Genomic DNA, 15,450 nt, shown 5'->3' on the forward strand with positions numbered 1-15,450 from the left:
CTTTCTCGCAGGCCGGCAGATCAGCAGATTGGCCAGGTCTGGCGTGCTGATTGGAGGATGTGGGATGGAGTTATGAGTAACCTTTATTCAATCTTTTGAAAGAACTCAAAAGTTTGTAAACATAAGGACGGGACCTGCATCTGTGTTTTATTTATGCGATTTCTGATCTCTATTCAGACCAGTATCTTATATTTTCAAAATATAAGAGTCTCGCAAACTTTGAACAGCCAAGTTGTTGCTCATTAAAAATTCCAGAGTTCCCAGCATCATCATGCTTCACTATATTGCAGCACAGATTCACTTCACCATTGACTTTCATTACTTCCTGCAGCCACAGTGCATCTCCCCTTGAAAAAGGTGCAAGCTGCCTTTAAGTGGTGCTAGCCACTCGCAGTATCTGGGCCCCCTGCTGGTGTGCAGCCACTCAACAGCGCAAGTAGGGCTGGCTGCACACAGCAATTATGTAAAACAGCAGGCAGCATGAATGTTAAGTGCTGCCTGCCTCTCAACGACCGGGTACGGGTTAATCGCGCACCGCAATCCCCGTGCTTGTTTTCAAGGGTTAACCAATTTAACCCCCTATGTGTGCAAAGACTGGGCGAGGACAGGATCAGGCTCAGCAGTGATATCCCATAATTGAATAGCCTATCAACACTCACTGTCTAGGCTCACAGATGAAGAATGGCTGAGTGGGTAAGATACCAGAGGGGCAGCCAGCGTTCAAGGAGCTGCGCCCAGTAAAAAGTCAATGCCTTCTGATGAGAATGAGAGAAAATTAAAAAAAGAAATCTAATTCCACGGACAATGTAATGGAGTGTCACTCAGTTGTATTTCAGCCCTCAGTAGCTAACCTCAGTACACACGGCCTCCTGTTCCTCTTCCAGAACTCGGATCCGTGCCTCATGTTGCTGCAGTCGCTGCTGCAGGTCACATTTGGACCGCACTAAGCACCCTTCCTTTTCTTGCCATGCTTTGATTTGTTGCTGGAGCTCCTCTGCATTCTGATCTGCAAGTTTCCTAAAAAGATAAAGAGGGAGGGTTACACACAGGGTGGAATGACTCAAAGTCCAGATGCCAGTATGACTTGGAACTTCTTTTTGCAGTGTATCTATACTAAAGTGCGCATCGTGGATTTATTTTGGTTTTGTTCGTTCAAGTGTGTGTGTATCTGTTTTAAAGTTAATGAGACCAAGGATCCAGTCAGTCTTTGAGACTGGGTCACACCTTCTAAATATATTTGAACCTCTTACTGTCAAAGTAGAAATATCTAATTAATGCTGAAACATCCCTTTTTGGGGAGGGAGGTTGGAAAGAAGGCAAAATGAGTAGACACTATTGAACGGAGATATGAAATGTCTGATTTTCTGACTTTCTTCCCCACCCCAAAGCGTTGCAATAGTTTGCCATTGCAAAATATTTGATTCAGTACCCTGTGAACTGGTATACAAAAAGGATATAGAGGTACTGGAGAAGGTGCAAAAAAGATTTACAACTTTGATACCAGAACTAAGAGCTTACAACTATCAGGAAACACTGAACAGGCTGGGACTCTTTTCTCTAGAAAAGGGAAGGCTGAGGGGTGGCCTAATAGAGGTCTTTAAAATTCTGAGGGGGTTTGATAGAGTAGCTGTAGAGAAGTCATTTCCAGTTGTGAGGGAGTCCTAAACTAGGGGTCATAAATATGAGGTAGTCACTATTAATTCCAATAAAGAATTCAGGAGAAACTTCTTTACCCAGAGAGTGGTTAGAATGTGGAACTTGCTACCACAAGGAGTAGCTGAAGCAAATAGCATAGATGCATTTAAAGGGAATCTAGGTAAGTACATGAGGGAGAAAGGAATAGAAAGATATGTTGATAGGGTTAGATGAAGTAGGGTGGGAGGAGGCTCGTGTGGAGCAAAACACCGGCATAGACCTGTTGGGCTGAATAGCCTATTTCTGTGACTCTATGTAATTCAGTATGTAATAAACACAATCAGTGTACAAAGTGTAGAGGTTACAAACAGTCACTGCACATTAGAGAGATTACACAGGTTACACTGTACAACAGGAAATTTTCACTTAAATGTTTTGGTATTTGTGCAGGAAAAGGTAGGTACTTGTGAAATTAAATTTGCGCATTTAAATCTAATCCAGTTTAAAGGTGCTTTTACATCAGGTTCAGGAGACCAAATTACATGCACTGTTGTTCTACTTTACAGTCCACAATTAAAGGCCTGGATCATGTTCTTGTTGCAGAAGGTGGAGAACAAGTTCAGCTGTGCAAGTTTCTCCTTATAACTTAGAGCCATAGGTCCTAGAGTCAATGTGGGATCCCTATTTTTAAAAGAAACTCCACAATTTTCTCTCTCCTCTCCTGAAAGTGGCAATTCATGGTTCAACTGGCCCTGGCTCCCTCCAATATCTCATCCAAAAGGACATTCTTCACATGTGAGCCTGGACAGTGAGTATTAGGAAGTTTCAATCATGGAGAGCATCATAGCCAAGCCCAATTCTGTCCTCACCTGATGGCCACACACATGCACCAGCAAGGGGTCAGTGGAATGTGATCAGGAGTAGGAGCCGTGGGCAATTTTCCCATCACTAGCCTGGTTATACTGAGGTCACTATAGCACTGCTACTGCTGCCCTGCCTGAATCCCCCAACTTAGCACAACTCAGGGCTTTAACCTCTAACTCTGTCCTGCACAATACAGCCCCATGTGGTGCATTTACATTCAGCCACTGGGTGGGGCGTGGGCATAGAAGCAAATCGCAGCATTACCAAGAAGCAGTTTAGAATGATGTGGCAACTTATCTGTCCTGACGTATTGCTGTGGAATAGTGATTCAGTTAACATCAGGGAGTGGGTCTATTTGGTGGCTCTTTCAGACAGCCAGCACAGGCACGATCAGCTGAATGGGGACCTCCTTCTGTGCTGTATGACTCTATAACTCAGAGTTTGATAAGAATGACTGGTCAGATTAACATCAGTGCTTCATCTGTCCTAATAATTTAACTTGGAAGTGGAAAAGTAAGGCAAGTCTACATGCTTGGTTTCATTTTCTTTACACAACATCCCACTCTCTTTCCTACAACATCCTGGGTTCCCACCCCTTCAGAGTTTACCTCTGAAGGACTTCCTCCTGTAGCTGATTCTTGAACGTGGCTGCTGTGTCCCTGCTTTCCATTAGCTCTGCTTCTAACGCCTCCCTCTCCTTGGCTCGAGCGTCTGACAGTCGTAGCTGATGCTGAACGCTGCTCATGTGCTGCTGAAGCTCTGCAGTCTTCAGGCCCAGTTCACGTTGTGATTGTCCGTGGGAGTAAGGGAGGGAAAAGAGAGAAGAACGACAAAGCATTTTTGATGTCTTGCAAACAGCATCTCTCAAATAACCTACTGATCAAAATATTAAATGAACAGTCCAGACAAGCAGATTTGGTAAAGGGGCTTGAAATAAACAGATTTTTTTAAAAAAACAAACTGTTTCATTTACTAGCCAAAGTTCTATGCAAAGGATGTACAGTGTAGCTTCAGAATCCAGTTATTGCATAAGATTGCAATACAGTAAACTCCTTTTAAGATGGGGCAGGCTAAGTTGTACCTCTGTATTAGTTATGAGTTTGGGTTGGATCCTGTTTTTTTCCTAAGTTGATCCAACTGAGAAGTATGGGGAAAACAAATTGAGCGCAATCCCAACCGAAATTCCCTTCAGCTACATTGTATCTAAAAGCAATGCAGACTTACCTCAGTTGACTGAAAAATGTAAAAATAAACAAATTAAGATTTCCGATAGCCACAACTATTTTTAATTGATGAATTTTGTTTGACTGCTGATGGGCACGAGTTAAAAAAGTTTACTGGATTACCTGAATGCACTGCAGGAGGGAAGAAAGAAGGGAAAAGAAAGATATTTATACCTGAGGGCCTCTTGCTCTCTAACCAGTATTCAGTTCTGAATACTGGTGAGGGAAAGGGTTCCTCTAAGGAGTGCAGCCACAGGTAAGTTCACAGCATCACAGGTGGCTCAGCTGTATAGGGCCGGGGCTGGGGGGGGGGGGGGGCGGGGAAGAGGAGAAAGGGTCAGGAGAGCAATAGTGATAGGAGATTCAATAGTTAGAGGAACAGACAGGCGTTTCTGCGATTGCAGACGTGATTCCAGGATGGTATGTTGCCTCCCTGATGCCAGGGTCAAGGATGTCACTGAGCAGCTGCAGAACATTCTGAAGGGGGTGGGTGAACAGCCAGAGGTTGTGGTCCTTATTGGTACCAAGGACATAGGTAGAAAGAGGGATGAGGTCCTGAATGAAGAGTTTAGGGAGTTAGGAAAAAGATTAATAAGCAGGACCTCAAAGGTAGTAATCTCCAGATTACCCCCAGTGCCATGTGCTGGTGAGTATAGAAACAGAAGGATAGAGCAGATGAATGCGTGGCTGGAGAGATGGTGCAGGAGGGAGGGCTTTAGATCCCTGACGCATTGGGATCAGTTCTGGGGGAATTGGAACCTGTACAGGCTGGATGGGTTGCGCCTGAATAGAGCTGGGACCAATGTTCTTGCAGGGAGGTTCGGTAGTTCTGAGAGGGAGGGTTTAAACTAATTTGGCAGGGGATTGGGCACCAGGATGTAGCATTGGAAAGGAGAAACAAGGTGCACAAAGGTTTAGGAGAGGCAGATAGCACTAGAGTAAGAAACAGTATGGTATTAGATGGGATCAGACTAAGAGAATACAAGAAGGTCAAAGATAGGTTAACAGTGCATGTATGTAAATGCTCGAAGTGTAGTAGACAAGGTTGGTGAGCTGCAGACGCAATTAGTCATGTAGGAATTTGATGTTGCGGTGATAACGGAGACCTGGCTCAAGAAAGGGCAGGATTGGGTACTAAATATTCCTGGATACAAGGTGTTCAGGAAAGATAGGGAAGGAAAGAAAGGAGGGGTGGGGGGGTGGCAGTATTGATTAAGGAGAATATTGCAGTGCTGGAGAGAGAGGATGTCTTGGAGGGGTCAAGGTTAGAGTTAAGAAACAACAGGAGGTGCCATTACACGACTGGGGCTAACAACTAGTGGGAAGGATATAGAGGAGCAAATTTGTAGGGAAATTAGAGATGTGCAAGAACCATTGAGTAGTGATAATGGGGGACTTCAACTATCCTAACAATAGACTGGGATAGTAATAGTGTAAGGGGCAAAGAGGGGGAGGAATTTTTGAAATGTGTTCCGGAGAATTTTCTTGACCAGTACATTTCTGGCCCAACGAGGAAGGAGGCATTGCTCGATCTGGTCCTAGGAAATGAGGTGGGCCAAGTGGAGCAAGTGTCAGTGAGGGAACAGTGATCATAGTATCATAAGGTTTAGATTAGCTGTGAAAAAGGATGAGGACCACTCTAGAGTAAAAATACTCAATTGGAGGAGGGCCAATTTCAATGGGTTGAGAACGGATCTGGCCGGGTAAATTGGAATCAAAGATTGGCAGGCAAAACTGTAATTGAACAAAGGGCGGCCTTTAAAGAGGAGATGATTCAGGTACAGTCTAGATACATTCCCACGAGGGAGAAAGGTAGGGCAACTAAAACCAGAGCTCCCTGGATGACAAAAGAGGTAGAGGGTAAGATGAAGCAGAAAAAAGGGGCATATGACAGAAGTCAGGTTGACAATACAAGTGTTGTATTGTCAACCAGGTTGAATATAGGAGTCTTCTATAGGCATGTTAACAGGTAGTAAGAAGAGGGGTGGGACCGATTAGGGACCAAAAAAGGAGATCTTTGCATGGAGGCAGAGGTACTAAATGAGTACTTTGAAATTTTGAATGAGTACTTTGAAACACAGTAAGTGAAGAGGTAGCTGAGATACTGGATGGGTTAAAAATTGATAAAGAGGAGGTACTAGAAAGGCTAGCTGTACCGAAAGTAGATAAGTCACCCTGTCCAGATGGGATGCATCCTAGGTTGCTGAGGGAAGTAAGGGTGGAAATTGTGGCGGTACTGGCCATAATTTTCCAATCATCCTTAGATACGGGGGTGGTGCCAGAGGACTGGAGAACTGCAAATGTTACACACTTGTTCAAAAAAGGGTGTAAGGATAAACCCAGCAGTTTAACCTTGGTAGTGGGGAAACTTTTAGAAACGATAATCTGGGACAAAATTAACAGTCACTTGGACAAGTGTGGATTAATTAAGGAAAGCCAGCACGGATTTGTTAAAGGCAAATCCTGTTTAACCAAATTGATTGAGTTTTTTGATGAGGTAACAGAGAGAGTCAATGAGGTTGAAATGGTGTATATGGACTTCCATAAGGCGTTTGATAAAGTGCCGTATAATAGGCTTGTCATGAAAGTTGAAACCCTTGGAATAATGGAGGCAGTGGCAGCATGGATACGAAATTGGCTAAGTAATAAGAAACAGAGAGTTGTGGTGAACGTTTGTTTTTCGAACTGGAGGGAGGTATACCTGTTCCCCAGGGGTCGGTACTAGGACCATTGCTTTTTTTGATATATGTTAATGACTTGGACTTGGATGTACAGGGCAAAATTTCAAAATTTGCAGATGACACAAAACTTGGAAGAGTAGCGAACAGCAAGGAGGACAGTGATAGACTTTATGAGAACATAGACAGGCTGGTAGAATGGGCGAACACGTGGCAGATGAAATTCAACGCAGAAAAGTGTGAAGTGACGCATTTCAGTAGGAAGAGCAAGGAGAGGAATTATAAACTAAAGGGTACAATTCTAAAAGCTGTGCAGGAACAGAGAGATCTGGGGGTATACATGCACAAATTACTGAAGGTGACAGGGCAGGTTGAGAAAGTGGCTAAGGAAGTATACCGGATCCCGGGCTTTATAAATAGTGGCATAGAGTACAAAAGCAAGGAAGTCATGAAGAACCTTTATAAAACACTGGTTCGGCCACAACTGGAGTACTGTGTCTAGTTTTGGGCATGGCACTTTAGGTATGATGTGGAGGCCTTAGAGAGGGTGTAGAAAAGATTTACTAGAATGATTCCAGGGATGGGGGACTTCAGTTACATGCATAGACTGGAGACGCTGAGGTTGTGCTCCTTAGAGCAGAGAAGGCTGAGAGGACATTTGATAGAGGTAATCAAAATCATGAAGGGTCTGGACAGAGTAGATAGAGAGAAACTGTTCCCATTGGCGGAGGGGTCAAGAACCAGAGGACATAGATTTAAGGCGGATTGGCAGAAGAACCAAAGGAGACATGAGAAAAAACTTTTTTTTAACACAGCGAGTGGTTGTGATCTGGACTGCATTGCCTGAGGAGGAGGTGGAGGCAGATTCAATCGTGGCTTACAAAAGGGATTTGGATAAGTACTTGAAGGGAAAAAATTTGCAGGGCTACGGGGATAGGGCAGGGGAGTGGGACTAACTGGATTGCTCTTGCAGAGAGCCAGCACAGACGCAATAGGCTGAATAGCCTCCTTCCGTGCTGTAACCGAACCTCATCACATGTCTCAGAACTATCGCAAAGCACTTCCCATAAAAAGTGCAATGATTGTTGCTTTATAGGCAAATGTGCCACATCAAGATCCCAGAAACAGCAACAAGGGGAATGAATAGTTAATCCATTTTTAATGCAGTTGGTTAAGTGAGGAATGTTGGTCAGGGCACTGGAAGAACTTAATTGCCATGGGAGCTTTAATGTCCGCCTGGAGCATCAGAGCAGGCGGATGGCACCTCGGTTTAACATCTTATCTGATGAATAAGACTTTCGACAATGCAGTATTCCTTCATTACCACAATGGAGTGTCAGCCTAGATAAATTGGAATCTAGGCATGAAAACATATCATTTGGAAGTCGAGGCAGAAAGATGTACTGGGAGGGAAAATGCCAACATTTGTTAGCTGTGAACAGTTTTGAGTTTTCCTTTGAGAGAAAAATGTAATTATGAATGGCAGAAGCGCTAATTCTCATCACTTCAAATCAAGCAGATTCCAGTTCAAATCACTTCCCATCAGTGCCATCTAGGAAAAGATTGATATTGCCAATAATCAATTAAATATGTCTGTGTTAATAAGGTACATTTCTGTAATTTCAGTTGTGGTATTTCTTTTAAAAAAAAGTCAGAATCTTTGTTCATTCTCAATTGGTGACAGTGTACCACATTACATTCCTGCGGCTTGTAACACCTCCCCTCCAAATTATCTTATTTACTCTCCTGAAGGCTGTGAATTATACAAGGATACAAGTCCTACTGATACTGCCAGTTCTCACCTACTTTGACCAAAGTGTGAACATGGACTGTGGAGTGTTGGCAGGCAATTCTACTGGGTTGGGACACATGTATACATCACAGACAAGCTTGATCTGGATCAAAAACACACACGCACATCTATGTGTGGAGTTACTACAACACCCTGTGGTAACTCAGAATCAATGGATAGCCATAACTATTTGGTGACCTCGGTCATCTCCCTTATCTTTTCTCCTAATTCCTGCTCAGTGCTCAGAGCCCCACACCCCCCACCCTTTTGGACACATTACTACGTCGAAGGCTCTAACTAAGTGCAAAGTGTTGTTGGTTGAGTTTTAACAGGCTATGACTTTTTGCAGAGCCCAAGGGAATGATCATTAGAGCTGCCTAGGAGCGAACAACCTTCTTTTGACAATACACATGATTCATTTTTAAGGATCAAACTTTGACAGAACAAACTAAAAGAACCCTCCACAGTAAACTCTGCATCATCTCTCACCTTTTTCTCTGCATCTGTTGTTCTGTCTCTCTCTGCTATGAGTTCATCTTGCATGCTTTTTAGCTGTTTGTTGAGGTGGAAGGTCTTGGCAAATTCCAATTCCAGTTCTTTCATCCTCTGCTGCTTAATTTCACTTTCGGATTTCAATACTAAGTTGTGTTTCTCCAGTTCCGACAGCCTGCATTGCGCTGTTTTGAACTCCAAGTTCACCTGTGAATATAGAATTATAGAAATTTAAGCACATCATTTTGGCCCCTTGCATCTATGCCAATGCTAGCTCCACACTAGAGCTATCTACTTCACTGCTCTTTCTCCAACCCTTTAATATATTTTTCTTCAAGTGATTATTTAACTCACTCTTAAATGTTGCAATTCAATCAACTTCAATAGACATTGTGGCAATCTATTCCATATTCTAATAACTTTTGCGTGAAAACATTTCTTCTAACTTCCCCTCTACGTTTATAGTACATAATCTTTCAAACCTTCCCATAATTTTGAACATTTCTATTAGGTCGCCCCTTAACCTTGTCTGTCCTAGTAAATGCAGCTTTAGTGTCTCATCATAAGTACATCCTCTCATCCCTGGTATGATCCTCGTGTCTGGACAACACATGGGTCTAAGGGTTCTTTGAAGACATAAGCAACACTTACATTAACCATACAGGTACATGCAAGTAATGCATTATAGATAAGTGTTGGAAGCTGCCTCTGTACAATTCAAAGACCAGGGCACTTGTGCAAAGGTGAAGGGCCAGGATATCAAGCTTTGAGTCTATGAGACACCAATTTGCTCTTGGCTGCAAGGTGGGCTGGAAAAACTCACTCTCATTTCCCTTCCCCACTGAGAGCTTGTGTACACAAACATATGCAACGAGAGCTAAACTTGGTTTCTGGAGTGATGCAGTGGAGAATTTCTTCAGCGATATTGTAAATGCATTTGTGAAGAATTCCACTGCTTGGTATTTTGGAACACATTTACAATTTTGCCAGGAATATCATCATAAGGTCAGAAATGGGGATGTTCGCTGATTATTGCGCAATGTTCAGTTCCATTTGCAACCCCTCAGATAATGAAGCAGTCCGTGCCCGCATGCAGCAAGACCTGGACAACATCTAGGCTTGGGCTGATAAGTGGCAAGTAACATTCGCACCAGACAAGTGCCAGGCAATGACCATCTCCAACAAGAGAGAGTCTAACCACCTCTCCTTGACATTCAACAGCATTACCATCGCCGAATCCCCCACCATCAACATCCTGGGGGTCACCACTGACCAGAAATTTAACTGGACTAGCCACATAAATACTGTGGCTACAAGAGCTGGTCAGAGGCTGGGTATTCTGCGGTGAGTGACTCACCTCCTGACTTCCCAAACCTTTCCACCATCAACAAGGCACAAGTCAGGAGTGTGATGGAATACTCTCCACTTGCGTGGATAAGTGCAGCTCGAACAGCACTCAAGAAGCTCGACACCATCCAGGACAAAGCAACCCGCTTGATTGACACCCCATCCACCACCCTAAACATTCACTCCCTTCACCACTACAGGATGCACTGCAGCAACTCGCCAAGGCTTGTTTGACAGCACTTCCCAAACCCGTGACCTCTACCACCTAGAAGGACAAGGGCAGCAGGCATATGGGAACAACACCACCTGCACGTTCCCCTCCAAGTCACACACCATCCTGACTTGGAAATATATCGCCGTTCCTTCATTGTTGCTGGGTCAAAATCCTGGAACTCCCTACCTAACAGCACTGTGGGAGAACCTTCACCACACTGACTGCAGCGGTTCAAGGTGGCGGCTCATCACCACCTTCTCAAGGGCAATTAGGGAGGGGCAATATATGCTGGCCTTGCCAGCGATGCCCACATCCATGAATGAATAAAAAAAAAATATGATATCTTCACAACCACATTGTTATATTGTCACCACACATACGAACTGGAGGAAGTCTTACCCCAGGTTCCTTTACTAGGAACTACTGCCAGCTGGAGGCAGGTGCAGCATTTGATGATTCTACCAGGAGCTACAGATGAGCAAAAAATAAAGAATTGAAACTTTCACTGGCATTTAAGTGAGTGTCACCAGAGGATGTTTCAAAAATGAGTTGCAAAAAATAAGTAGGAGCTCGCCAGAGGAACAGACTCCTTAATGAAGTCACTGAGTCTAAAGGTATGATGACAATTGGACATCAGTGGAGATGTGAGCCTATCTGATTTTAGAATAGGAATGCTTAGCATGTTTCTATGAAATTAGTTTGTCTACTATTTTAACGGAAGTACTAACCAGGTTAGTTTAAACAGTAATATTGCAGAGCGCAATCTTTGGATTACAGTCATTAACCAGCTACACGCCAGCTTCAGCTGTATATATAAATTCAGCTCCTGCCCATCGCTAGGGTTTAATAAATCAATTGACTTTTCTACGTACTTTAATCTAAAAAAAATCTTAAAAATCAGACTCTCGGTCCTGGATTTTTTTCACCATTTTCACAAGATGAGCTCACCCTGTTATTTTCCTGATCAAGCAGAGTATTTTGTTTTTGTAGCTCCATCAGTTGGTCCCTCTTGTACTTCAGTTCCTTCTCAGCAGTGCCGCACAGGTTGTGTACCCTCTGCAAATCCTGCCGCAGCTGCCGGGACTCCTCTGAGTGTTGCACCAGCAAGGCTTCCTGGGACTGAGACAAAAAAAGCCGATTTCAATTCTAAAGGACTCAGGGGTTTTCTACATTTCTGCCTCCCCTCCCACCCACCCCCATCCCCCCTGCCCCCACTTTTAGGTCTTTTCTGGTTATGCAATGTCAAGGCTAAGAAGAATGATAGGGAACTAGCTCCCTGGCTGTTCCTTGGTGGGGATGCACAAGCAGTGGTCTAGAATAATTGTTTTATACCTCCCTGAAAAGCACAACTGAAACTGCGAAATCATTGTGTGAGAAGCTATGGAAAAGCTAATTATACAAAAGTGACAGCTGAAGAAATATTAAAATACACAGCTTTTCACTGGATTACAGGACACCTAGATTATAGATTCCAGTGAAGAGCCTCTACAAATCTAAGCTACAAGTGTATGCTACAGCACTATCTAGAAAATAATGAATGCAAAAGAGGCAATTATTATTGCTATATTCAAAAAAAGTTTTGCGTTTAAAACAAAAAATGTTGGAAACACACAGCAAGGCAGGCAGCATCTGTGTAAAAAGCTGGTAAATTAATAATTCAGGCTGTATAGCGGGAACATTAACTTATCTGTTCTCTCCACAGATGCTCATTGCTCTGCTGTATGTTTCCAATGCTTTCTGTTTTTGTTTCAGATTTCCAGAACTTCCAGTTTTTTTGCTTTCCTTAATTTTGTAAGTTATTTTTTCTCTGCCCTGCAGGTCCTTTACATCTTGCCACATTCCTGTAATGTTCAATTCTCCCGGTTAAAACTCATGGTAAGCCCATTTGAGATTTTAACTATGAAACGACTTGCTGTGTTTGAATCTCAATGGGGAGTTCCATTAGAATCCTCACTTTAATGGACATCCATAATTGGGCTTCCAGTTGAAGTCAAAAGCTCCCAGTCTCAGACAAAGTGGGAGTGGAACAAAATGGCTGAAAAAGGGGATTTCAGCAATATAGTGCAGTCATCCTCGGGGACTTGATTATACTGGCCATATATACCGGTCTGGATGTGGAGTATCATGTCCATGTGCAGGCACAGGCATAAGGACAGTGCTTCAAGTTTTGGAGCATTCAGTGTCATGTGGCTAGTGTTATCAGGCATATACAGCTTTACACTTATCTCCTGATGCTTGGGCTGTTGACCCAAGACTCACACCTGTGGCCAAGTATAAAAGGTAACACCGATGCATACCACAACATTACAATATCAAATAATGGTGCAGCATTATGTTGGGCCCAGACAGTAAGCTTGAAGCCAATGCCAGGTGTACCTAAAAATGAGTGCCAACCTGGTGAAGCTACAACTCAGGACTACATGCATGCTAAACAGTGGAAGCAACATGCTATAGACAGAGCTAAGCGATTCCACAACCAACGGATCAGATCAAAGCTCTGCAGTCCTGCCACATCCAGTCGTGAATGGTGGTGGACAATTAAACAAGGAGGAGGAGGAGGCTCTGCAAACATCCCCATCCTCAATGATGGCGGAGTCCATCACGTGAGTGCAAAAGACAAGGCTGAAACGTTTGCAACCATCTTCAGCCAGAAGTGCTGAGTGGATGATCCATCTCGGCTTCCTCCAGATATCCCCACCATCACAGAAGCCAGTCTTCAGCCAATTCGATTCACTCCACGTGATATCAAGAAACGCCGACTGCACTGGATACAGCAAAGGCTATGGGCCCCGACAACATCTACCCAACAATGTGGAAAATTGCCCAGGTGTGTCCTGTCCACAAAAAGCAGGACAAATTCAATCCGGCCAATTACCGTCCCATCAGTCTACTCTCAATCAACAACAAAGTGATGGAAGGTGTCGTCGACAGTGCTATCAAGCGGCACTTACTCACCAATAACCTGCTCATCGATGCTCAGTTTGGGTTCCGCCAGGACCACTTTGCTCCAGACCTCATTACAGCCTTGGTCCAAACATGGACAAAAGAGCTGAATTCCAGAGGTGAGGTGAGAGTGACTGCTCTTGACATCAAGGCAGCATTTGACCGAGTGTGGCACCAAGGAGCCCTAGTAAAATTGAAGTCAATGGGAATCAGGGGGGAAACTCTCCAGTGGCTGGAGTCATACCTAGCGCAAAGGAAGATGGTAGTGGTTGTTGGAGGCCAATCATCTCAGCCCCAGGGCATTGCTGCAGGAGTTCCTCAGGGCAGTGTCCTAGGCCCAACCATCTTCAGCTGCTTCATCAAAATCCTGGAACTCCCTTCCTAACTGCACTGTGGGAGAACCTTCACCACACGGACTGCAGTGGTTCAAGAAGGTGGCTCACTACCACCTTCTCAAGGGCAATTAGGGATGGGCAATAAATGCCGGCCTCGCCAGCGACGCCCACATCCCATGAACGAATATAAAAAAACAACACAGTCCTCCACAAGACCAGTATTCTCACTACTCCTCCAAACTATAACTGGAACTGTTTGGACACAATTGACCAGCCATGTTGCCTCATTAATAAGATCTGGATGGATAGACTTGTCACTGGAAGCTGTCATTCCTCTCAAGCGGCTTCATAAAATTCTACAAGTGAATTCCCTATTGGCTGCTAAACAAGGTCCTAGGTCCTAACTGGAAAAGTAGCAGAAGGCTTAGCAGTTCTCTTAACTGGTTTTAGCGGATTAAACTCCAGCAATACCCCCGTGCACATTCAGGAGTCCCTAAATCTTGGCTCTTATTATTGGGTATGGTCGTGTAGTGGTTAAATTACTGGCCTAGTAATCCAGAGCCCTGGACGAATAATCCAGAGAACACTAGTTCAAATCTCATCATGGTAGTTTGAAACCTGCTGTCCTTATCCGGTATGGCCTATATGTGATTCCAATCCTACACCAACTCTTAACTGCCCTCTAAAGTGAGCCACTTAGTTGTACCAGGGAAACTCGGGATGGGCAATAAACGCCAGCCTAGCCAGCAATGCCCACATCTCAAGAATAAATGAAGAAATCTTGGCTCTTGTCAATCTGTGCCTAAGCTGTGTGCTAAATCTGATGTGTCCCTACAGGGAGATACTGTGCACTCCACATTAGGCAAACACAAACTGTGAGGATTTTTCAGTTGTCTGGTTTAGAAGCCAGTAAGCAAGGTGATAAGACATCTGGCTGACCCTTTCTGGCTTGGAGTTTGTTTGGTCTAGAGATTAACTTTTAACATTCAGGTCTCCATTTGCCACTAAAACGATGTGAACACAACATAAGAAATCAAGTATAGAAGCAGCAGGTGCCAAACCCTGAGCCTGTTTTGCATTTTCTCATACCTGCTGGAAACTGGATTGATTCAGTACTCTATAATCTTCTTATACTTTCAAATACTAAGATCAGCAGCTGATGAATGTTCATCTTTAGCAAATTGAGTTTATTACAAATCACCAGTTGCCAGCAAGTGGTAGGAAAAGAGTAATGCAGCAGAAGTAATATAACAGTCAACCAGAAAGCACCGATTGTTGCTACTGGACAGTTCCAGAGGCACCAGCTCCCCTCCGATACCTCACTATTCCTGATATGTAAGCCTAGATAGTGAATATTGGTAAGATATTTGATGGTAAGACTTATCACACCTTCCAATAAAGGTCACAACAATTAGGAGCAGAAATCCCAGCTGATTCCTCCATCCCCCTAACTCAGGGTACTGAGGCCAACTGTAGCACCTGAACTGCTGTACTGGTTGAGAACAGCTATCTCAGCACAGACTGTGGGCCAAGCTTGGGCTTTTCTGGCTCAGTACCAACCCAGGCAGTGCATTTAGCCATTAAAAGGCATCAAAGTGAGCTAACAGCACAATCTTTAAAATGTTCTCCTATGCTATTTCTACAAGTACTTTAATCCTGTTGTTCGCTTCATCCAGCTGCAATTCCATGGTCTGTTTCTGCTGGCAAGAATTCTGCTGTTCGCATTCTAGGGAAGACTGGATGTGGCTCATTTCTATCTTCAGAGCCTGCAGCTGCACCTAAAACAAAACAGTCAGTAAGCGAGGCACAAACACACTTATTGTTGTGAGCAGAATAGACAGTCAGATAGTAAGCCCACAACAGGACTTAAATGTTAAGTTGATGCTCCAGTGCTGTATTATCAGAGGTACCATGTTTTAGATGAGAT

General features: G+C 43.8%; 1 protein-coding gene across 1 annotated transcript in view; it reads right to left on the bottom strand.

The window, feature by feature from the left end:
- Positions 1–15,450, bottom strand: part of ccdc30 (coiled-coil domain containing 30) — a 111,627-nt gene that overhangs the window by 17,001 nt on the left and 79,176 nt on the right. Inside the window, exons 18-22 of the mRNA XM_067970055.1 lie at positions 15,173–15,301; positions 11,194–11,364; positions 8,682–8,891; positions 3,108–3,265; positions 852–1,017 (exon numbers count right to left, since the gene is read on the bottom strand). Of these exons, the coding sequence (XP_067826156.1) occupies positions 852–1,017; positions 3,108–3,265; positions 8,682–8,891; positions 11,194–11,364; positions 15,173–15,301 (834 nt within the window). The remainder of the gene's footprint in view (positions 1–851; positions 1,018–3,107; positions 3,266–8,681; positions 8,892–11,193; positions 11,365–15,172; positions 15,302–15,450) is intronic.

Source organism: Heptranchias perlo, chromosome 32 (genome assembly GCF_035084215.1).
Source record: "Heptranchias perlo isolate sHepPer1 chromosome 32, sHepPer1.hap1, whole genome shotgun sequence".
Classification (NCBI taxonomy): Eukaryota; Metazoa; Chordata; class Chondrichthyes; order Hexanchiformes; family Hexanchidae; genus Heptranchias; species Heptranchias perlo.